The 25180-nt window shown below is 47.2% G+C and overlaps 1 protein-coding gene and 1 pseudogene across 11 annotated transcripts in view; both read right to left on the bottom strand.

Annotated features, from left to right (window-relative positions):
• The window catches only part of RHBDL3 (rhomboid like 3), a 69152-nt gene that overhangs the window by 32278 nt on the left and 11694 nt on the right, over positions 1–25180 (bottom strand). For 4 of the 11 annotated variants that reach the window (XR_002780269.1, XM_023530609.1, XM_023530602.1 and 1 more), the window contains exons 1-6: positions 20832–21048; positions 19338–19562; positions 16262–16410; positions 13169–13281; positions 7885–7985; positions 1194–1254 (exon numbers count right to left, since the gene is read on the bottom strand). Coding sequence is in view for 9 of the 11 variants with exons in the window: in XM_023530609.1 (XP_023386377.1) it covers positions 1194–1254; positions 7885–7985; positions 13169–13281; positions 16262–16410; positions 19338–19562; positions 20832–21011 (829 nt within the window). In the remaining 2 variants the exon portion in view is untranslated. Of the gene's footprint in view, positions 1–1193; positions 1255–7884; positions 7986–13168; positions 13282–16261; positions 16411–19337; positions 19563–20831; positions 21049–22901; positions 23061–23145; positions 23165–23776; positions 23958–25180 lie in introns of those variants that run through there. The other 7 variants (XR_002780270.1, XM_023530606.1, XM_023530603.1 and 4 more) reach the window with 4 other exon arrangements.
• On the bottom strand, positions 13844–13959 carry LOC111739500 (annotated as a pseudogene).

Below are 25180 nucleotides of genomic sequence, written 5' to 3'. Positions count from 1 at the left end.
CCCCCCAACCCATGCTTGTTCTGGCTCAGTCTTCCTCTTCCCCATGTCAGAGGCAGCTGACCCCGGCAGAGACAGTCAAGGTGCTCCTGCCTAGCCTGGCTAAAGTGTGGGACATTAGAAATGGCATAGGCTGGCTATGAATCCTGGCTCTATCACCTCTAGCTGGGTGACCCTGGGAAAGGAACTTTAACTCTCTGAATCTTGAGCGCCTACCTGTAAATTAAGCCTTCACAGCTGCGTTCTGAGGAATGAATGAGAGACTGTGTGCTTCTTCTCTCTTCCTACTTCCTTCATGTCTGTGCAGATGATGGTCTCTTTCTATCTCAGAATGAGCCTCTTGGCTTCTGGTCTCATCCGCTCACTCTCGACTCCTCCACTGCTCTCCTAAAACTCAAATCTATCATTAACTCTCTTGTTTAAAGCCCTCTGGTGGCCTTTCAGTGCATTCAGGGTGCAGTCCAATCTTTCTCTTAGTGTTAGCATGTCAAGGCTTTCATGATCGTCATGACTCCTATTATCTCTTATCACAATCACACAGTCCCAAACTTCATAGGTCGGCTTTGCTAAGTGACTTGCCAGCTGGGACCCTTTACCTATCCACATGTTTGTTAATGCTGAACCTTCACCTGAAATGCCCTCTTGCACCTTATCTACATGGTGAACACTTGCCTGTCTTAAACACTCAACATGACCTCTGCAGGTAGAACTGACTTCTGAATAGGGCCCCTATGACACTCTGTTGTAGGGGGTTTGTGGATTAGTTATGTTTTGTAAACCTGCTAAAACTACAAGTATCAATGTGTGTGTGTGTGCACACGTACGTGGTGTGTGCACACACGCAGGTTGCTGGGGAAGGGGCCTCTAGCTTCCATCAGATCTCAAAGGATCAACTCCATGACCCAAAAGGTTATTAAGAAGTTATTTTTCTTGATCTGGGTGCTAGTCATTGAGCTGGACACTTACCCTGTGGGTACTTTTCTGTTTGCATATTATATGTCAATAAAAAGTCAAAAAAAAAAAAGTTAAGAAGTAGCAGAGTGAGTCAGACTTCTTTCATAACACCCCCACTTTGTTGCGCATTATTGATACGGCTCCCTTTTCTTCTTGACCACAAATGTCTGAAGGGCAGGGACTACGCCATCCTCACATCCCCCAGGCCCAGTGCAGGGCTCCCTTCCCCCATCAGTACTTACTACAGATCAAGGCCACAGCCATCCTCAGTAGCTTGAATTGGCACTTCATGCCTGACCAGTTCTAGGAAAAAAGGAGAGAGCTCCATTAGTTCTAGATCAGGCCACTCCTCTGCAGGTATACCTCACTTAAGAAAATCTGACATTTGAAAAAATAATCTTTATTAAGTCCTGAAGGAGGGGATTGTGGCTAAGTCTCAGATCACACCAGCATGGCTTTGAGACTTTAGGCGATGGTTAAGTTCATTACTGTCAAAAAGCTCCTGAGCTGCACTAACAGAGGAAGAGAACCTAGATCGAAGGAGATGAGAGTCCTCTCTCCTCTACATGCCCAGACAACACCTGAGAGTTACCGTAATTGCTGGGTTCCACGGTTGCAAAGGGATGCAGGACAACAAACCAAGCAAAGTCAAAGCAGAATCATCTGGATGATAAAAGAACTCAAAATCCTGCAGGTGAGGAACGAATGAAGAGAAGATTCAGGGGTCAAGTTCACTGTTGTCAAATAGGAGGTGAGTCAACACAAGGAAAGGGCACATTCAGTGTAACCTGCAAGCAGAAGACTCGATGGATGAAAACTCAGAGACAGATTTTTTTTTTAGCTCAAATTAAGTTTCCATTTCTATTAAGCAGAGCTGCCTAAAATGGAAAGATCCATCTTGAGGGATGGTGAGTTTCCCAGCACTGAGGGGTTCAAACAGGGCTTTGCATCACTTGGAGGGGATGCACTAGAATTGGGCATTGGAAGGGGGGTGGGCCGCATGGCCTTCAAACAAATTTCTTTCCTTGAGAATCTCTGAACACTCTGAACCTCCAAAGCAGATGAACAAAGTACAATTATTCACCTTACAAAAGGATTTTTCACTTTACAAAAGACCTCACCACAGGGCTCCTTTGAGGGGCACTCCTGCAGTGCATTCAAAGCTCTACTCCATTTACACCGCTGCATACATGTGCAGTGTACGGGCACACATAGAAATTAGCCTGGAATCTTCCGGGAACACATCAGTCCTAGGGAAGGAAGCAAACTGGGTATAGCCAGGGGCTCCTGTTCCCTTCCACCCACCTGCTCTGCCACTGCCGCCTGGCCCAGGCCCAGCTGGGGGGCATGTCTCACACTCCTTTGACATTGGGGGACACATGTGTTAAACTTTACAGAGGCCCTGAACACTGGCACATACAATAACGTCTGTAGAAGCTTCAGTGGAGCAATAGGATGCAGGGAAGCTGCCAAAAAGAGGGAGAAATTCTGCAGTGTTGGGCTTCTTGCCCATGGCCTCCCTTTCCCCCATTATTTTTCACTGACCGGCAAGCCCTTCTTCACAAAAGGCGAGGTAGACACCACACGGCCCCTCTTTAGATGGAGACGTCTAATCTTTGCTCACTGACATGTTCTGGGCTAAGAAGCAGATGGCAGGACAGCGTTGTCACCTGCTGGTGTCTGCCCACAGAGGAGCTTTGCCAGGAGACAGGGAACAAAATGGGAGTTTGTGCCCTCCACCCGATCTGACAACCCATTCTGAGCTGGCTCAGTTAGCCAGTGGCGGGCGGCTCCTCAACTCCTTTCCAGGCTGAAACCCAAAGGTGGGTAGGTCCTTGGGAGTCACCTGATGGACCATCTCCTTCCAAAGGGGACACCCTCTGCCAAGCTGCTGACAAAACGGCCCTTCAGCCCCTGCAACATGGAGCTTACTACCTCCTATGGCAGGCCTGTGAAGAGGCTCTCTAATTACAGAAAAGTTCTTCCTGCCACTGTACAGCCAGGTTTTGCCTTCCTGTGATGCCCATGCAGGGGTCTTAATTCTTACTTAAAAGTGATACCCACGTTCATAGCAGTATTATTCAAAACAGCCCAAAAGTGGAAGCCATCCAAGTGCCTCCTGACAAATAAATGGATAAACAAAATGTGGTATAGCCATACAATGAAATATTATTCAGCCTTAAAAAGGAAGGAAATTCTGACACATGCTACATGAATGAACCTTAAGATAATGTAATAAGCCAGTCACAAAAGGACAAATACTGTATGATTCTACTTATGAGGTACCTAGAGTAGTCAAATTCGTAGAAACAGAAAGTAGAATGGTGGTTGCTAGGGACTAGGGAAAGGGAGAAATGGGGAGTTAGTGTTTTATAGGTATAGAATTTCAGTTTTGTAAGATGAAAAGGGTTATGTGGGTGGATGGTGGTGATGGTTGCACAATGATGTGACTGTACTTAGCACTGCTGAATTGTACACTTAACATGGTTAAGGTTAAATTATGATATGTTTATTTACCACAATTAAAAACAAAAGTGATTCAGAACACTTCTAACATCCCTTTCCTTGTAAAAATCCTCTGAATATCTTACCTGAGCATGGTGTCTCATTCAATGAGTTCTGAGTGATAATATCAGGCAAAGTAAGTCTAGAATGCATTGGCTGCTCTCCGTCAGCTGAGGCCCAAGTTGCCTCTCATCCCATCTGCGATCTGTCTTAGAAAGCACCATCCAGAATTTTGGTCTGGCAAGACCATTGTGGCTTAGAACTCGTTTTTTCTCCAGTGTCCTCATTTGTAAATTTGAGACAACAATAGTGCCTATCTCAATTAATAACCTCACCGGGTAGTTGTGAAGGTAAAATTAATACGTATAAAGCACTAAGAACACTGACTAGCACATTGTATAAATGGTAAACATTGTATAAATGTCTGACATTAGTGTCTAGATCTGAGGCAAAGACAGTGAGTTTGCCTTGCTCAGCTGCTTTAAAACTTTTGAAAGACAATGACTTTGGACATATCTGGGAGCTCCAACGGTTTTGCCGCAGTGCTCCCAGGCCAATTTCATTTATAATACCTGCCTGGCCCCTAAAGGCATAGGAGCTTGCCAAGCGGATCCGGTCACACCCTCTGTCCTGCATTTTCAGGAAGAAGAAACTGAGGGTGCAGGAGGGCTAGTTCTAGGTCACAGTGAGTTATTGGCGAGATTGATAATTCCCAGGCTAGGGCTCTGCCTGCCCACACTTCTGGGACAGGGTCCTGTTCTGTCCATCTGTGCTGTCTGTCCTTGCTGGATGCCCCAGCTGCGCCCTGCCCCCAAACTGAACCACTACCAATAAATTGCCAGTGTCCCAAACGGTTGAAAGGTTAAATGAGAAAGTCACCTTTCCCACCAGCTGTCTCATATTCCCGATCCATTATTCCCTCCAACAAAATGAGTGCAGTTAAACAACAGGAAAGAAGACAAAAGTCTCGCACACAGCCAGCACTGCTGCTGCTGTAAATGTTGAAAAGCCTGCAGGGCCCTTAATTTCATTCTCTCCCAGAGCCTCTTAGGGTGAGATAGTGACTCACCTAGGGCAAACAAGGCAGTAGCCAGTCCCCTAGGAATCTTGCTCACCCAACCAGTTAAGAGCTCAGAGGCTGAAACCCAGGCAGGGAGCTTCCGTTCCAACACAGCTTTACATATCTCAGGTAGAAACAGTTCCTTGTCAAACGACTTCAAGAAAACCCAACACGGAAAATAGGAAAGCATAACACAGATAAATTAAGGAGTAATTATTTGTCCTACAAAAGGATTTTTACTTAATAAAGCGAACCTTATAACATAGGAATCTTTTGTGTCTTTTAGACGATATTCTTTCCTTTGACAATATGGTTCCATTTGCAAAAATTCAGATCTCAAACATTTTAGGAAAACACCTATCATATGGAGCAAAATCTGAGTAAATGTCTTGTATATTTAAAAATGAAAATCTAGCCCAGCAAATGACAATGAATAAATTATTCAGTTATGTATATCTTCATTTTTCCAGTGTTTATAAGATAAGAAGTCTTGGTTTTAGGTCTTTTATGCCATCTAGATCTTTTGTTGAAATAGTTTCTGAATTTAATCCTTTGATGTAAACTGAAAACTTTTTGAAACGCGAAGTGTTTTTATGAAAAATAAGACATACTTTAAAGCAGAATTGTTCATTTAAACAGACAGACTGAGAACAGAAGTGTTAAACATTTTTCTATTATGTATCTAGAGTAAAAAGGACACATTTTCTGGTTATTCTCTGTGGAGATATAAGGCAGAATTTATAAAGATAAAAAATTACACGTATACAAATATATATAAATATATACACACAGAAACACATATATAGTATCTCTCAGCTATATGGTGATTCGCCATAGAGAAAACATTTTCATATCCATTTTTCTTTCATGTCTTTCTTACAACTACCTTGTATTACAGATGAGAGAACTAAGGCTCTGAGAAGTTAGGGAGCTCGCAGCTATAAAAATGGTGATGCCAGTACTCAAATCCAGAGCTCCTGACTGCCAGGTCTACACTTTTTCTCCTTTTTGTTCTGACAAGGTGTTTTATTGTGTACACAGATACTGACCAATCATATTTTGGAATTAAAATCAATAGTATATCTATTCAGTTGAACTCTATGAAATTGCCAGTGTTTAAATGCTCCTGACTCACAGAACCGGCAATTTCATATGGCTTGACCCAATGCATCTCTGAACTGCTGGGCATGGAATTAATTTGGATAAAGGTGGCCTCTTAATAAAAAGAAATCAACCTTTTTTTTAATGAGAAAAGTTAAGTATTTTTTTTCCTTGTCAAATAGGCACTATACAACTTTCGAGGGAAAAGCTACCATATGCCATGCTCTGGGGACTGCAAAGCTCCCAGTAGGCCAGGGAAAGCCGAATCCTTCTGGAAGGGCCATGGGCTCTCGGGTGGGACTGCTCATCACCACTGCCACAGGCATGGGCTACGTGCCAGAAAAAAGCGTAAGCTGGAACAAAAGTGCTTTCGCACCTCCCTCCTCAACCCCGTGCCCCAGCCCACGGTTCTTGGGGTGGTCTGCCCTCACCATGGGAACTCCTGGGGCATCAGGGCTGTGCCCCACACGGTGGGGAAGGGGGTAGAAACAGGCATCTTTATGAACTCCTGTTTGTTTCCTCTTTCCCATGTTCTCTTGGTGGTGCTTGTTCACCTCCTTACACACAGACACGTCTTAGGGGGGGAAAGGAGGGGGGGTCATTAAGCAGGAATTGGGGCAGGGGGAGGGGGGAGTGGAGCAGTAGAAATTCAGAGGAAAAGCTGTGTCTGGGGAAAGCAGTGGCACTGATACAGAATGACCCATTTAAGAGGGCCATGTGAGGCAGCCCTGTGCTCCCAGGTTCTCAGCAGACCGTGTGCGTGTGTGTGTGTGCGCGTGCACACGCGCGTACACACACACGCACACACACTCAGACTCGCATATGCACACAGGCTGGCCCAAACCTGCTGTCGTTCTCTAAGTGCTCATTTGAAGTTGCCAAAATTTAGGCAAGTAGCAAGTGTAGTCAGTGCCTGACGGTCTCTCTGGCCCTCTCTTCCTTTTTTTTCTCTCTTCCTCTCTCTTTCAATATATGAAGGGGCTTCGGTGAAAAGAAAAGGAATGGTGTTAAGGAGCAGGGCAGGTGAGAGTGGCAATAACAAAGATGAAATGGGAGAATTTAGTTACTCCAAAAACTGTTTGTAACTGAGTATTCACACATCTGCCACGAGGTGCAGACGGTGATGGACCCCAGAGAGAAGCTCTGCCTTTTCCCGACATTGTTCATTCATTGAGTCCTTCCTTTATCAACCAAAACTTAGTGGGCACCATCTACCGTGTCCAGCCCTATGCCAGGCACTTGGGAAACAGATGAGTAAGACCTAGGCCCTGCCTGGAGGCTCCTGGCCAGCAGGGGCATTAGCCAGAGTTAGACAAGCACTGCTGGTGACTCCTCCTTTGGCCTCCAAACTTCGGACTACCTGTAAAACAAAAAAGTAGTTTTCCCCTCACCACCTTCGACACTAGCAGATTAATTCTAATTTCTTTCCTTAAAGATCCTGTCTATTCGCAGTCCACCACGGTCTCTTCTGCAAGGATCAGAGAATTAAGTTAATACTTATAATGAATGATTAGTTTCACTTTATCTCATTTATCGCATATCATCCTATTTCACAGATGTAGAAACAGGCACAAAGTAGTTAAGTCACTTGCCCAAGGTCACTCTTCAGGAAGTGAGCTGCTGGGATTCAAATCTAGGCTAACTGGCTCCACAGGCCACGCTCCTAACCCTTATACTATCTGGCCTTTCAGGAAAAGGCAAAGAAGAGCGTGAGAAAAGAAACAGTGGTGTCCCACCACTGTGACAAGCTGATATAAGGGAACAACTTTTAAATGCTTTTCAGGCAATGTGGGTTCAAGTCTCAATTTTGCCACACACTTGACTGAGCCTTTGGACAAATCACTTAACCTCTCAGAGCCTTTTTTCCGATTCGACAATTTCAATGCCATAATCTTTAAGGTCCCTTTATTTTTAACAATCTATGACAAAGAATTACAATTATGATGTGTGCTAGTGGTCAAGAATTTTAGCACTTTTTAAAGTTGCCAAGTGGGAAAGAGGTAGAATAGGGAGATGGGCTAATTCGTAGGCAAAGCCATGACTGGATAAAATAGGAATCATATATGGAGGGGCTCCATTTGCAGTGGGCCCACAGAGGGTGAGCAGTGTCTGTGAACTCTGCTAGAAGCCAGGTCTGCCTGGTGTCTGCTGGGCCTGGGCTGGAGCGTGGATGAGGATCCAAAACCTAGTTCCAGTCGATTAACACGTAGGCCCAGTGATGGCAGAGGGGAGGCCAAGAATGGCATGCTGGGACAGGAGGCACTCACCATCACGATGTTAGCCAGATGGGCAGAGACAAGTGCATACACCCCTCCAGAGGAGCCCACAACCGGCGCGGTCATGTCAGCCACAGACACTGCCAAGGATCCTGGGAACAGACAGAGAGAGGATTCAATAATTCTGGAAGCGGGTCCTCATCCCAGCCCCAGGCCCTCAGATGCTGCAGCCTCAGGGGTAAGACCCCAGAGCAGAAGTCTCTTCCTCCCTTGATCCCATGTCTCCTTGGAGCCTCCTAGAGGATTAATTTACGGCTGGAAGAACCATTTAATTCAAACTTCTCCTTTTACAGATGGAGAACAAATATTCAGTGGGGGAAAGGGAGCATCTGCTTCTCAATCCAACCTCTGCCTCATGATGTGCCATCTCAGCGCTCTGGAGCACTAACAAACTTTGTTGCAGAAACAGCTACCATTTATAGGGCACTGTGTGTCAGACACTGGCCAAGCATTTTACATACATTCTCCCTTTTAACCCTCAAGACAAACCCTTTGAGAAAGGTACTAGTAGCCTCATTGCAGAGATAAAGAGACTGAGCCCAGAGTCAGCTGGTAGGAAATGCTGGAACCCAGATTGGAGTTCAAGTCTGCTTGACACAAAACTTGTGCTCTTGGCCGCAACAGCAGCCATTACCCAAACTGGTAAAGAAATCAACCTCCGCTCTCTACTTTCGCTCTCTCTGCTCAACAGCATCTAGAAACCTGCTTAAATCGCCTCCAACCTTCCTCCAGCCAAGTGAAATCACAAAAGGCCAACAGGATCTCATGAGCAAATGGGGCTACTTTGGAGGAAAAATGTCCTTGAAAAGTCCCCAGGAAGAGAGAGAGTGATGTCATACCCTCTGGGGGAAAGAAGGGTACAGACTCCTGGTCTGGGGGACAATAAACTTTTGTAGTGGGAGGAAAGCTGGGCAGAGAGGAGATGGGAAATGTATTGTTCTGGTCTCATTTAAGTGTGATCAATGCTTTGGCTTCCAGGGAAGGACATAGGAGACTAAAAATAACTGGGAGGTAGAGCCCAGGGCTCAGAGGATGAGAGGTGGCTGGCCTGGGTGAGTGTGCAGAAATCACCACTGGAAAATGCCTGCAGGCTCATGAGCCAATTAGCTGCTGCCTGGCTGCAAAGATGAGGGACAAGCAGAAGGCCAAATTCTGCAGGTTCTTTAGGGATGGAGGGTCTGCTACTTAGGAGGTGGCTGAATCCAGTCCAGGAACCAGAACACCTGACACCCTGGGTATGGAGAGCCCCTGTAATATCATTTGCTTTCTCACTGCATACCTGTCACACCTCTCTCAAGGCTCCTCAGCTCACTGAGATCCTTCAAGGAAGAGATCCCCACAACAGATTCTTTGGTCTCAGGGGGGATGTAATTTCCCAGGAAAGAGCAAACTATCAACTGAGAACTCCCAAGTCCTTCTGCCCTCCCAGGGCAACTATAAATCTCTCTTCTCCCCTTTCATGCCTTCCCTCTGGCTTAAATTAGGTATTGATCTATTGTCAGATAACTCTTTCTTTCTTTCCTTTCTTTTTCTTTTCTTTCTTTCTTTCTTTCTTTCTTTCTTTTTTTTTTTTTTTTACTGCTTAGTCACGGGGTCAACCATATATAACAGGGGAAAAAAAAATCCCAGGGTGGCAAACAGTCAGCAGTGGGATCTGCATGACAAAGGATTCCCACGCTGTCCTGGTGAGCTGGCTGAGAAGGCTGCATTGCACAGCAGCGAGGGCTGGCTGCCCAAACTGCTTGCTCCTCATTAATTACCTTTGGGACAGAGGAAGCCCCAGCTCCCTGGGCTGGCCTCTTTCCTCAGCACAAGTTCCTACAAACCAGCCCAGATTCTGCTCCCTTGGCCTCCCCAGTATGGTCTACCATGGGCAGAGGCATCAGGGGTGTCTCCAGGGTCCAGCCGCCACACACTGACCTTTCCCTCACCCGACGCATGGATCTGGGTTAGAGTACTGACCCCAGGATGAGGGGTCAGCCTGGGATTGTGGCAGAAGTATGGAATGAGGGTATGGCCGGCTAGTTGTGTAACCTTGGGCACAGCCCCTGAATTCTTTGGGCTTCAGTTTTCACATCTGTGAAATGAGGAGGTCTAAGGCTTTCCAACTTTTGAGCAGTGAAATCCTTTTTTCAAAGGACATCTTACCCAGACCCTACCCCACAGAACAGCATACAGAGAGCCTGAGAGCCGCTCTGGCTGAATGGGGTAGGGGCCTGGGAAGCATAGTTTGCCACCCACTGGAGAGGATTTCAAGGTTCCCTTCCAGATCAGAAATTTAATATTCCGAGTCTTGGCCTCAGATCTGGGTCTGCCCTCCCCTTTGTGGCATAAAGACTTTACTCAAGTGACTGAAGATGAGCCTTGCACTAGAAGAACTAGGAAAGATCAAATACAAACACGGTATGTATGCATATCAACACAGTAATAAAGGCCAGCCCAAGGCAGAAAGCCTGGACCAGGCAGGATCCCTAAAAAGCTGTATGAACGTAGTAGATGACAGTTCAATAAGGCCAATACTGATTCTGTGGAGGTCATAGTAGCAGAGAATGACGAGAGAATGGCACAGTAGCAGGCCACAGGGATAGTTCTAGTCAAGGCTATGAATTCTCCCTCTAAAATTCAGGGTCTACGCTAGCATGTGGATAAATTAGTGACTTTCCTGTAATGTACAGCTATGATAATTTTACTCTGGACAATTTAAGCAAGTGTTCTCTAACATCTCTCTTGGCCCTTAAAAAAATACAAATAAAAATCAGCAGGACCTCTCTCTCCCTTTAAGCAATGTAACTTTATTTATGTATTCTTTCATTTATTCTACAAATATTTGTAGCTTAACATGTGCCAAACTCTGAGTTAGGCTCTGGGGATGCACATGTGCCTTATGATCTATATAATCAATAATAAAGGCTTGGTGGGCCATTTAAGATACTGGTTTTTAAAGTATTTAAATGGTTAGCCATACAATTGTTAGCCAGAAGTAAAATTCATATTGGCCTCAAGCACTGGTTAAAAGCACAGGGCAGAGGAATGGCTTCTACTCCAGGCCTAGTGTTTCTTAGCTGAGCAAACTGAACAAGTTGTTTCACTGTTCTGAATGGTCTGTAAAGCGAGGGTGATAGTACCCACTTCATAAGATGGTTGTAATGAATATAGCAGATAGCACATGTGAACCCTTACTGCATGCTCCGAGTACCCGACGTGCTGAGCAGAGGTTAGCTATCATTGTTACAAAATGTGATGGCCTTGGATTTGGAATATTTTCATTGGGCAGGAATTAAAGAGCAGGACCCAAAGTTAAGACCGCCCTTGGCTTCTGACAACAAATCATCTGCGCAAAGGAAGAGGCTTGCCTATTAATTCTCTTAACATGGTAGTAATTTAGAGCACAGCCTTTGGGATCAGACAGCCCGGGTTTGAGCCCAGCTCCACCACTTCCAACTGTGTCTTCTTGGGCAAGTCCCTTAGGCTCTCTAAGCCTCAGTTTCTGTATCTCTAACAGGCAGAGAGTAACAGTACTGCCTTATGGAGCTGCTGTGAGGATTAAACATGGCCTGCACAGGGCAGGCACTTGATAACTACTGGCTATCCAGTCAGGGTCTTGCTGTCTGTCAACAGGCCCCCTTTCTGAGCAGAGAGGGAGGAAGAGGTACAGGTGGATCAGTCAACCCAATCCTGGAGATAAATAACATGATATGTTGTGACCAGGGTGTCCTCAAGTCTGAATCAATGACTCAGACAAAATAGTGTACAACATTTGCTTTGCAATTCAGCCCCACACCCTTGTGTTTAGTTGGCAAGCCCGCCCTTCTGTCTGGGCACCATCCCACTCTGCACTAGTATCACTGGGAATGATACCTGCACTGTCTCCCCGCTGTGTGTCATCTGGTTTTGCTGAGGCCTGAGTCATTTTGAATCTTATTTCTGTCTTCTGGGTTATTGGCACTCCCATCTAATTGACTACTAACTGCAAGTGTTACGGGTGTATTTCCTGTTCCTTGCCATTAACCATCTGGGTCTCTATCTAGGTATGGAAAATGTGGCTATAAATCCCCAGATGTCAAGGCCTGGGGTGTGTGGGTGGCTGAGTGGGTCTGGCACACAGAGATGTTCATAGGACCTCTGTTCGAGGATGTGGAAGGTGCTAGATTCTGGGAGAAGCTGGCATGGGTGCTGTCCAAAGTGGCCAAGTTTTTAACCCCAGCACATAGAGGAGTGAAAGAGGCAGCTCTGAACCAATCGCCTAGGCTGAGCGTTCACAAACTAGCAGACCAGCCTTGCAGACATGGGGTGGGGACCCTTCCCCTTTCGATTCCTGAAGTCACTTCAGTTATTCCCAGGGTCCTTGCGTGCCTGTTGTTTACAAGGCTTACGCTGCCCCACTCTCCTAATGACAACTTTAATGCCACTCAGAAAGGATTAAGATCTTACTTAAACATACACACAAAGCTCCCTTGGGCACAGCTGTCAAGGTGAAGAGCTGAGGCGGCAAACCTTGTTTAAAAAAAAAAATCCAGCAACAAAGTTGGAAACATCACGAGGGAGATCCCTCTGTTCGGAAGCCTGGCTGGTGCAGGTCTTTCCTGCAAAAATCTGCTCTGCTCTCTCCAGCTCACCCCAGACCTTCACCCTCCACTGAGGAGGGGAAAAGAGAAGTCACATTGCTACTGTCCCCAAGGCTATGATCACCTGCCACGTGAGCCAAGTCAGCAGGGGGTCCTAGACTCCTCCAGTCGGCATGAGTGCTCACTACTTCCTAAACCAGACACTCTCCTATCAGCAATGGGTCAATCAAGGGGACAGTGGCTGGCCTGGCCAGAGAGATACTTGGCTTAACTCATACCCTGGATGTCCCCACAGGAATCTCACTGTGCCCCTGCAGTTTACATAACACTGTTACTCTATTTGTCACCTCAGGTCTTATTAGTTCCCCCTTAAAGTTTAATGGGGCCAAGAGAAGTTAAGGCATTTCCTCAAGCTCACACAGCTACAACATGATGGTGGAAAGTCTGGAAGTCTGGTCAGTCTGCCTATTTCAAATCTTGTTGTGCACTCCTTCCCTTTGTCATCGCATGCCTCCCTCTCTGGGTGGCAGTTCCCTTTCTAGCCTCCCAGGAGAGATGGGGAGATTTGTCTGGAGGAAAACTCTAGTAGTCAGGAGCCTCGGTGATGAAGGTCCTGGGTCTCCTAGAAGCCTGAGACTTGCCCGACCCCATGGGGATTCCCAGACACCCTGGGGAGGTTTCCCCTATGAACTTGGGGCCCACCTGCCTACCTGCCACAACTCCGGCCACATAGACAAGCCCAATGCGGGTTGCTCCATGCACCATCTCCAAGGGCACCCCCACCAGGAGCTGCAGCACCACGTTGAGTCCCAGGTGTTCTATCCTGTACAGAGAGACCATAGTCTATTCATTCATTCATTCATTCATTCATTCATTCTTCAATGAACACTATATAGTGTAGCGGTTAGCATGTCTGTTTTACATGTAGAAGGTCCTGGGAATCCAGTAGTGAACAAGATCCTATACCTGCTTTTGAGGAGCTCATGGTTACAGGTAGGGGAGGCGGGCAGGAATTACAATGCAGACAGATCATCTTGGAAAGAGTGCTCCTTCCAAATCTTCCCTACCACTTGAGACAGGAACACATGTGCAGGGCCTGGGCAGTAACTGGCGGTGTCTGTACTTGCCATAGTAAGAGGGGCTAACCACGGTCAAGATCCAGTAGCTCCAGTGGTTGACACATGAAAAGCCAAGGCTCAGAGAGGCCACTGACTAGCTTAGAGTCACACAACTGGTTAGTGGCCAGGCTGGGATCACAGACCAGGTCTCTGATGTGCAGGACCAGATCCATTCACCAGGCCACGAGGGCTCTCTGGCTTGCTCTTGTTTCTGATATTTATTTTTATTTTATTTTATTTTATTTTTTTATTATTTATTATTATTTATGCCTACAGTACCTGGTCTTCCTAGGTAATCTCCCATCCAAGTACTAACCAGGCCCAACCCTGGTTAGCTTCTGAGATCAGATATCGGGCTTGTTCAGGGTGGCATGGCTGTAGACCATGGACCGTGGCTCCACTGGGGCATGAACCCAGGACCTTCTACATGTAAAACAGACATGCTAACCGCTACACTATGGAACCACATCCAAGAGATACTGATATTTAAAGAGAAAAATGTTTTCAAAACAAGTGCAGGCATTAGAAATGTCTCTTAGAACTTAATAATTCAAAGTTGTCACTTAAAATCTCATAGGGGAGGCTTCTCCCTCCTAGTGTGAGAAAGGACCCATTCTACTCTCAAACTCTCAGGGTTGGATTTTCTTACCCTGTGAATGCCTTCCTTTTTATGCTATCACATGCTTGTGACCAGATCTTGTTGCTAAATGGTGTCTAGCTGAGTGTATGTGTTACTAGAAAAGATTGTAACATTACTATTATTACATGGATGTGTGCTTTCTAGTTTACAAAGCACCTTGCAGCAGCTAGACAGCTCCCTGGGGACCTGGCCTGGAGGCCAACTGCTCTGCCGTGTATGTGGGCACCTGCTTACCTAGGAGGGCTCCTGTGAGGTAGCTCATGTTTCGTATCGGGGTCTGTCCCAAATTCCCACCATGCCTGAAATCTTCTAGGCCCCCCTGACTATGTCAGCTAAAGGATTCTAGATCATAAATGTCTAAAAAATTCACTGAAAAGGAGCTGGGTGGTTGCATCAGACTCATAGTCAGAGAGACCTCAGAAGTTTTTTAGTCCTGTCTCCCTGGTTTACAGTCTAGAACCTGCCTAGAAAAGGTCAGGTGAGGGGAGCCCAGAGCCCCTGTTTCCCAAACCAAGCCTTTTCTTCTCTACCACAGTGACTTCTGAATTCACAGGCCCTGACCCTGAGTAACAGGTCACCTGCTGGGCTTTCCCTAGGTGCTGGCCAGCTGTCCTTATCTCCCGCCTGTAGCAGCACCAGCCCAAAACCCCTTCCTCAGAATCACAGGCCTGGAGAATCCTTCCAGGGCTCTCCCTGACAGGCATGGCTCCACTAGAAGCAGTGGCCAGAAAAAGACCCAAGGCCACCACTCTGGGCCTCGGCTGAGGGCACCTGTGCCCTGGCCACTCCTGGCTTTCAGCTCTTGGAGGCAGAAAATGGACAAAGAGACCTTAGAGACTTTGTCCAGTCTCCTCACTCTAAGGGATCGGAAAAGGCCAGAGGGCAGTCTTGCCAATTAGGTAGGTAGCCTGGGCAAAGAAGCCCCCTGCTTCCTGTTGTCTCCATCTCGTAGCTCATGAAAAGAAAGATGCATGACATGTCTCACTCACCCTGCTCCTTAGCCCTGCAAGATCAAAGTCTGGGACACAGCAGGCAAGGCAAACAGTCTGTGCCAACAGTTCCCTCTGGTTCAGAGTGGAGACATCCATCGGACACGATCAAAATGTCTCCTCACCCCAAAGCCCCCACCCAGCTGGTGCAGCCAATTAAGGATTGGTATTTGTGCTGTTTCAGAAGCTCAGGAGGAAGGGAGGCTCACAGTGGGGCTCCCTCCTGGCCACTGTGGGGCTTTCTGCCAAGAAACAAAACTGATAGAACCACGGGGCCAGAGTGATCCTCTTCTCATTTCCAACTCCAGGGACAGTCATCCCCTGATGCTTTTCCAGACTAACAGTAGCTCCTTTGTTTCTGTCCCTAGAGAGGCTGCAGAAGACACCATAGTGGTCTGGTGTCCAGGGACTCTGCTTTCCAAACTCAGCACTTCCACTGCATAAAAATGATCTCTAACCAAGATAGTGCTCTTCAAGAGACTTGGGCCTGGGTGGGCACCTGGCCTTATTATTTTCACTGGGGTAAGAAACACCAGTGAAAACTAATTGCATTCCAGCCCTGAAAAAGGCCACATGGCTCTGTAAACAGAAACTGTAAGTATTGCCAGAATTCCCCAAGAAGACTCTCACCATATATGGAAAGCACCTTGGGCGGAAGGCAGTTTCAATAAATCTGTCCTTTATTTCACTTATGGAGACACGCACACACACAATTTACGAACAATGAACTTAGTAGGTGACCACATTTTCCTCTTCACTTTGGCCACTGGGAATCTTGGAGCAAGTTTCTAACCCGTCTCTAACAAGTATACAGACTCAAATGTTATATGTGTTTGTGCTGATCTCACTGCAGAATTTGAGCATTTTTCTCCCTTTCCCATACACTCTCAATAATTAACTCACATATTTTGGTATTAGTTGAGTTTCAAGAAACCACCTCACATCTTGTATCCAGGTAGATAAAATGAACTAAAAAATATATTTCAATCCAGGCCATCTGGGCCACTTATTTTTCCACAGGAACACATGATCGAGAGAAAGAAGACAGGTACTCACCCCGCATGCATGAAGATGTACGTCAAGTAACGCCAAGCTTGTGCTCGAAGCTGTGGGTGGTAAACCAGCGAGTTCTTCAGGTATTGTGGGTGGGTTACCTGGAGCACAAATTGATCCAGCGACACTCCATTGTAGAGGAAAAAGGCAACCTGGATGAAAGCATAGAACAGAAAGGGCCTAGCACTAAGGGCAAAGCTGCCCAGGAACCCCTCTTGCGCTAACATTTGGAACCCCTCCTAGAAGTTGCCATCTTTCCTTCTCAGAGAAGGAGGGACATCCCTACGGCCAGAGCCCAGCCATCTCTTACTCCACTGCTCTTCGATGATTTTGTGTTAGATGTTCACAAAAAAGTCACATGGTCTCTGCCCACACTTCCTTGGTGCTAAGCAGGAAGAGTTTGGAGGAGTTTAAACTTTCATTCCAGTAATAATTCACATACCCATTTGCGGGATGAGCAATTCCACATAAGTTGATTTTCAAAAACCGTGGTAAAATATATATAACATAAAATTTACCATTTTAATCAGTTTTAAGTATACAGCTCAGTGGCATTAAGTACATTTGCATCATTGGGCAACTATCATCTACCCACAGAAGTCTTTTCATCTTGCAAAACTGAAACTTGGTAACCCCTAAATAGGAGCTTCCCATTCCCCTTTCCCCCAGTCCTTGGCAAACCACCATTCTCTGTGAGTCTGGCTACTTTGGGTACACAGTGTCTTATCCTTTTGTGACTAATTTATTTTACTTAGCATAAAGTCATCAAAGTTTATCCATATTATAGCATGCACCAGAATTTCCTTCTTTTTAAAGGATAAATAATATTCCACTGCATGTATAAACCACATATTGCTTATCCATCCAGTGGACTGCATATTTATCCACGGATGGACACCTGGGCGGCTTCCACATTTTAGTTACCATAAATAATGCTGTTATGAACATAGGTGTTCAAATATCTCTTTGAGTTCCTGCTTTTGATTCTTTTTGGGTATATATACACCCAGAGGTGGAATTGCTGGATCATATGGTAATTCCATGTTTAATTTTCCAAGGAACTTCTATAATGTTTCCTATAGTGGCTGTACTGTTTTATACTCCCGCCAATAGTGCACAAGTGTCCCAATTTCTCTGCATTCTCACCAACACTCCACATAAGTAGATTTTGCAGATGACTGAAACGTACTCATTTAAGCGCTAAAGGGATTTAACTGTTTTTTTTTTTCCTGGAACTTTCTATAATGCATCATTCATGTCTCTGTGCTCTTAATCAGGGTATACGTATAATCTTTTAAGGATGCCTCAGGTACTGATCTAGGCTATAAGAGTGATGTCTTCTCCAACAATTGATGGGGTTTTCACTCTTACACTCAATGGCCCCAAATTCTTATGTTTCTTTAAGACTCAAGTTTGCTTTTAAATTTTGTTTTGTCCTCTCCCGGAAAGCCAGGTTGTCAGCAGGTTGTAAACAGGTACTGTAACCAGGTTCCTACTCTTTATCACTGGCTAGGACTGGGTCCCTTCTATTAACTTTCCACCATGTCCCTTCTATTTTCTCTCTGTTATGGAATCAGAAAACCAAGCTACTAGAACTGTATGTAAAACAAAAGCTTTAAGCATTAGTGCAAGGACTTTGAAACAGTTATTTCAGTTGAAGTTTCTGGAAATTTGAAACAAAGCTGGACATAAAATCTGGTTCCTCTGGATGACCTTGGACAAATTATTTGAGTTCTCCAATTCTCGATTTCCTCATCTGAAAATGGGGATATGAATGCCTGCACTTCCAGGGCAGTCATAGTTTTGAAAGAGATAAAACACACGAAGGCCTGCCAGGTCCCTGGCATGCCCTTCGTACACACAGCTGTAATGAGTGTCGGGTTAAAACCTCCTGGGCTGAGCCTGGAATGGCTCAGGCCCCCCAGCTGCTGGACTCCCCTGGGCTCTCTGGGGTGCCATTCTGTCCACCTAACAGGATGCAGGTGGCCTGGCAACATTACAACTTCCAAGGCAGCTCATTATTATTGGTCTTCAAATCGAAGTTAATAAATAGACCAACACAGTAAGCATTTGGAGAACGAGTCCAAGAATATCTCAGAAAAATCGCAACTTCAATGTACACTTGGATGAAGCCATAACAACAAACAGAGGAGCTCTAGCCTGCAGACCAGCTATTCTGATTTATTCTGAAAAAAAGAAGAAGAATGCCATGAAGCTTAATGATCCTGCCGTTTGATTAGGAACTTTACAAGAACATATGCAGGGGTGCTAATTAGCCCTGTGGCTCTGGAAGAGAAATGGTAGGGATTATAAAACACCAAAGGGAAGCTGAGCATCCTTTCAGGAGCTGAAGTTGGGCGGCCCACAGGTTCTTGGGCTTAACAGCCAGAGGAACTGAGTTCCTTACACATGGATCCTGATTCAGAAAGGGGTACCTTTGGATTCTGTTGCATAAACAGGAGACTATTAGAATAACACTGGTCTGAATGATTCCCTAAGGGGAGAATGTTCTTTCAAAATATGTCAAGCCCACCTTTACCTGCTCATAAACACTCCCTCCCATAAGCATTTGTGCGATGCTTTTGTGTTCCGAAAGCACCACCAGCCATTCTCTTGCTCAAGAAGAGGCCTATGGGAGAAGGACAGGACAGGATCTTCCTGCTTCGCAGGTGGAAGATGGAGTCCCGGGGGAAAGAATGACTTGTCCATGTTACTCGCTTGGGGAGGAACTAAGATAAATTGATTTTAGTGAGTTAGCCTGGCTAAATCCCCCAAATGAACGAACTTATTACACTGTTTTTGTTGCTGCTGTTTTGGTGGGGGTGGTCATATGGGGATTTTGCTGCAGTGAATATTGCCTGAAGTAACAATGTTTGGAGTATCTTTGTGGTCCAGGGGTGATAACAGCACTGTATGCCCTGTATTGGGGCCTGAATTGCAATGACAACTGCTGTTTGCTCTTCAGCTATTGCCTTTTGGTGGTGGTGGCGACGCTGCCCTCCCCGTCATGATCTCAGATATCCTCTTGGCCCACCCTCCCCTCCGGGCTGAACCGCCCCTTCCCCACGCTTGTCCTTGCCTCCAGTAGTGTGACTGTGATCATGAACCAGGGCGGGGGGCAGCAGGTGTAACTGTCGTAGTACCACTTGCGGTCAATCTCCCGGGGCAGGGTCTCATAGGCCACGTGGCGGATCAGCCGCTGTGAGAAGTTCAGCCCTTTCTCCTCCAGCAGGGCCTTGCTGCAGAGCCTGCGGTTCCCCTGCAGGATGGCCTGGCGGAAGCTGTTGGACCGCTTGTTGCTCATCTGCACAAGAAACAGAGTGGGGGACAGGGTCAGAACCGGGGTCTCAGGGGAGCCCCAACCCATTTCCCAGCCAGCACAATACTTAACCCAACCAGGCCTAATCCCATCTGTCTCTCTCTTCTGTAATAGTTCACAAGAAGCAATGTTCACTTGTGTGTCTTATGTGTCAGGGGTTGTTATAAGCACTTCACATGTTGGTTCATTTGCTACAACTAGTCTCCCTGTTACATAAGGACTATGAATAGCCTCATTCTACTAAATGAGGAAACCAAACCACAGAGTGTTTTAAGAACCCATCAAGTTCAGATTCTGTAAGGTTCCTGAGCCTGTATTCATATTCGATATACCTTCCTTCCATCCATCTATCCATCACCCATCCACCACAATTTCCTGAAATTTCCTGAGCAACTATTAAGTGTCAGGCGCATTGCCAGACATAGGGGATACAGTGGTGCTCAAGACAGATAAGTAACCAGCAATCATGGTTCAGAGTGAAGGCTGCTGCAGCAGCACACGAGAGGGAGCCCAACCTCGTTCCGAGATGGTCAGGGAGGGCTTTCTCAGAGGTGAGATCTGAGTGAGAACTGAAGGATGAACAGGAGTTAGCATCATTATAAATGCTAGCTTAGGAAGAGGTGGGCGGCCCTCAGTGAGTTTGTAAAGAGATCCCCAGAACCAGACCAGAACCCAAAGCTGTGCCTGTGGATGGTTACCACACCCGAGTGCCTTCAAGAGACCTTAACACTCGGTGAGCCCAGGGACTGGTCACAGAGCCCCGTGTAAGGACTGAGCCTACCCTCCACAGCCTGAGGCCCTGACACATTTCAGGAGAGCCCTGGCTGCCTCGTCCAGCACACAGGCTGGCTCCCAGAGATGAGAAGAAGCCTTGCTGACTTCTGGTCTCCCACAGCTTCCATTGCTTCCTACCTAGCCTCGACGACCACATTCTAGACCATTATGGGAGATGTCCTAGAGACATAGCTCTCCCAACCCCAGAGTCCACAGTGTGTCTCGAGTGGCGGTTCCATAGTAGCTTGCATGGGGATTATCAAAGTATTCCTGGGACTGTGGGCTCAAAAGTGGACATCAGGCTAAACCTGAAGGCCGGAGTCCAGAGAGGGCTGGCCAGGCGAACCAGGCCTGACCAAGGCACAGAGGTTTAAAGCCCTGTCAGGGGGCAAGTACCTGGGGAGGATCTGATTCAGAGCAGGTCGGTGGAGCCTCTCTCTGCAGTGCCCTTTCCCCCTCCCGGGTTCTGTGGTCTCTCACCTTCAAAATCTGGCTTCCAGCCCCAGGAGGCCCTCCTAGATGAACCCCTTCCAAAGATTCCCAATTCTCATCCCCTCCATAACTACGAAGCTTGGATCTGGCTCTTAGTGGCTTGGAAGTTCTGTAAATACAGGCAAAGCTTGGGGCTCCATGTACACTCCGAGCCCAAGACAGGATCATATCAGGAAGTTATTTGGTAGCCACTCTTACCATCCTCTCTCTCAATCCCCAAGTGTGAGCATGTACATAGGCATGCACTGCACACTTACTCACAGACACACCCATGGCCACACCCTGAAGACCCAAGACAGGGACGGGCTCAGCAAGAGTACCGGAGAAGCAGGGTGAACACACACACACTCACTGTTCACCTGCACCCTTGCTGTGCCTAGAACTGTGCTGGGCACAGTAGTAACCACAGTCTTGGGCCTCACAGAGCTTACAAGGAGAGACAGATGTGTGAACAGCAGCAAAAGAGAATGCCCTCTTAGTTATTTGATGCACAGTGCTATCCCCACATTATAAAGATGGGGACCAGAGCTTTGAGAGGGCAAATAGTTTTCTCAAGGACTCACAGTCCACTCCAGCTTAGGACTTGAATAGAGAAATCCCAACAGCAACAAGTAACCTGCTGTTGTGAGTTCACACAGAGGACTCCATGGACCTTTTGCTGGAGAAAAGCATCTCATGAGCCCAACCATGCCCTCACCCCGCCCTGAGACTAAGCAGGACGTGCAGCAAACACGCTGGCGCTGGTGCTGTGGATGGGCCTATGCAGGCTCATATCCGTGGTCTTTGGTGGCACCACTGGGCTCCAAGTTACAGGGCTCACCTCCATCACCCACCCCATCAATCTCTACTGTCCCCCTATTCCCGCGGTTCCCCAGCTTAGCTCAGCTCTGTCCCTTGTCCTCTCAGAGGTTTGCTTCCTGGGTCCACTCTGAACAGCAGTAGAAACCTCCACCCCTAAAGCCCTGCAGCTGCTCCCTGTACTCATGCTAACCTCTGGGCAAAGGCAGGCCCTCAGCCAAGAGGCAATTAAAACAATTCCAAAGTCTGGGCATCCACATCAGAGCTCAACTGGCACAATGACCGGTACCAGCGGTACCGGCTCCACCGTTGCTGATGGTTTTGAATTCTAGGAGCCCAGAGAACTTCACACCAGTCATTTCATTCTCGCCCCCTCCATGGGTGATGAGAAGAGAAGCGACCGTCTCTATTTCACCAAAGGGAAACCAAGTGCAGACTTCCAGCCTTGTATTCATCCTGTAGATTCATGCAGCTTCTACTGATATTCCCGCCATCCCATGGTAGGTAAAATGCTTCCTGCTTAACCCCGTTGATCCCCATTCCAGTCCTACTACATGATCCCTGCAATAACACAGCAGTAACCCTAGTGAGGAGAAAATCCCTACTCAAAGACACTAAGCCACTGGACAGGACTCACAGGCCTCCTGTCTCCAGCCCCTCCAACAACCCAGGACATTGGCCAGCAGGTCTGCTGAGCTCTGGCTTTAACCCATGTTCCCCACTGCTCCTGGGGAGGTCTGACCTGACCCTCCCAACATCCACACCACAGCTCCTCTCCTACCAAAGATAACCACCCACCTCCTTCCCCCAGCCCTTTGTTTTGGTAGAACTGACACCACTCCCAGCTCCACAGGTGGGCACTGATTGGTTTGAGTCAATCGGCACATTCCACTGATCCAATCTGGGCCAGTCGGAGGGAGGAAATCCCAAACCTTGTGCTGAAACTACCACAGTAAGAGTCCCTTTCTTCCCCTTCATGGTGAGGCCTGAGGATGTGAGGGCTGGAACAGCTGCAGCCACTTTGCTGCTACCGTGGGAGGGCCTGGAATTTCCAAGGGCTTCTCTCAGTATGGGCTAACACTGCAGAAGGCACTGAGAGACAGAGAGAAACTAGGTCCTTGGCGATGTCTTTTCACCTGCTGACGCCTGGACTTTTTCAATGCTGCAGGCCAACAGATCCCTTTAATTGTCCAAAATGGTCTTCTAAGCCACAACCCCCAAATAGGCCCCACCCAGTGGCGAGGGCCCCAGAGTGCTCACCAGGTTGACAAAATCCTGGTAGCAGATCTGCCCATCCGCATGGCTGTCGGCGAGAGCCAGGAGCACCTCCCTTTTGTGCAGGTCCAGCTTGGAGCTGTGGCTCTCCAGGAGACTGCGGAACTTGCCGGTGCTGATGTAGCCTGTGTTCCCAGGGTCAAACTGAGGGAGAAGCACAGATAAGTAGCGGGGTCAGCGGGCCCCTGCCCCCTTCTCAGCACTGCCACAAGTGGCCCATCTTCATCACCTCTCATAAGCTCCTGCTCCCAGCCCGCTGCCAACAGAGGCCCAGGCAGCGTCTTGGATGTTTCCAAGGCTCCCATGAGAAACATCAGAACAGGAGATGGACAACCACTTAAAATCCTGGAAGGCCCTGGAGACCTTCGAGATCAGCCGATTTAACTGTCTCTTGCGTAAATAAGAAAACAGGCTCAGAGAGGTTGGACTCCCTCCCCTCTGCCCTTACTTCTGACCTAGGACAAGAGGAAAGCAGGAATGAGAAGGTGATGAGTGGAGGCAGATGAGGAACATCGGGGGCCTGGGCCAGAGGGACCCCAGCAGGGAATGCTCAAGGCCCAGGGCGCAGGGAGCACAGCCTTGCAAGTCCTTCCACATCTGACTGCCTGGGTCAGCACTCATCTCTTTGATCTTCAAATTTTGCTTTATAAAGTAGGTCCTATTATTATCCCCTTCCACATCTGGCTCCACGCCCACATCCACGCACATCGGCACACAGGGCAGCGTAGGGCTCCCCAAAGGCACTGTGCTCTGTGTTTTGTTGGGAGACACGGCCCATTTGCCCTCTGCAGCTTTGCATACTTGGTCCCTCTGCCTGGGACTCCTATCTCCCTTGGTCTCCCTGGGAGACTCCAACTCACCCTTCCCAGCTCCTTGGATGTCCTGGCTCTGGGTGGTCTCTCCTCCAACACGGTCCGCACCTTGGACAGACCGCCAACTGCCACCCCGCATGGCTCTCTAATTGTCTACTTTTGCCTCCTCACTGGACTGCTGGCTCCTCGAAGGCAATGTCACAACGTAACCTCAATGCTTAGCACAGAGCCTGACATAATCGACACTCAATAAAGATTTGTTGGGTGAATAAGTAGTGGATGTTTGGATGAATAGACAAGTGCTATTTTCCAAGGAAAGTCTCATAGGTTCATTTAGAAAAGGATCTTATTCATCTCTCCCAGAAACACACATAACCTTTCTGGCTCTCTTCTATAGCCCTTCTTTCCTTGAAGAATCTACCCAATATCCCCCCACAGCACACACCTGGCTACAAAACGGCACTAACTGTCTCTTAGTGATGCCAAGAGCTTTCCTGTTCACAAATGCTTCCCCACACGAGTTCACTGCATCCTGGAGATGCTGCAGTGGGTTGCTGAGATTTTAAAAGGCAAACAGACACCATGATGTCCATGTGTGCTTGACAAGGGAGCCCAAAAGACCAAACCCACGTTTCCCCCTTTTCTAGATAAGGTCAATGAGGACTATTTTAGGAAGGCTGATTCTGGTATGTCACGTAATGTACAGCACTTGTAAGACAATCCAAGAGAAATAGCTAAGACTCGCAAGTCATGGGCTATTTCAACTCTCCCCAGAACTCAATGAGAGAGGACGTTTCTAAGGAAACCCACTTAAAAAACTGGCATGGGTCCCCACCCTCAACCCCAAACACCAGGTTTCAGGGATGACACTTATCTGGTTCACGCAATAGAGCATTTCAGAAAACTCACCTATCTCTGCTCCATAAGGATTTTCAAGAATAAAAATACCTAATATTTGCTGAGTGTCTTCTTTGGGCCAAATACTGTTCTAAACACTTCATGCATATAATTTCTTTGACCTCCGAGAACAACTTTATAAAGTAGGTCCTATTATTATCCCCATATTACAGATGAGGAAATAGAGACATGGGGAAATGAACACAGGTCACGTGACGTGCCAGCAAGCGGCAGAGCCAGGGTTCCACGCCCACTAGTTACCCTCTTAGCGCTGCCTCTATTCCAGCACTGGTTGCCACTTACCTTCAGCCTTCAGGCTGTTCTGCTGCCAGAAGCAAAACTTAAAGAACAAAGAGGTGAGTGCTGACCCAAGAGAGGACGGGGCTCTAGGAGTCTCACAGGCCCACACTATTTTTTTTTTTTTTTTAGGCGAGGCAACCCTTGGTTGACCTCACAGATTGCAAGGAACTTGTCAGCTTACAATCCCTTATAGGGATATTTTTATCCCTATAGCACCTGGTCTTCCTAGGTGGTCTCCCATCCAAGTACTAACCC

Source organism: Pteropus vampyrus, unplaced genomic scaffold, assembly GCF_000151845.1.
Source record: "Pteropus vampyrus isolate Shadow unplaced genomic scaffold, Pvam_2.0 Scaffold50, whole genome shotgun sequence".
NCBI classification, from domain to species: domain Eukaryota; kingdom Metazoa; phylum Chordata; class Mammalia; order Chiroptera; family Pteropodidae; genus Pteropus; species Pteropus vampyrus.
The sequence above is the reverse complement of the archived record's forward strand: the minus strand, read 5'-3'. Positions and strand labels throughout refer to the sequence as shown.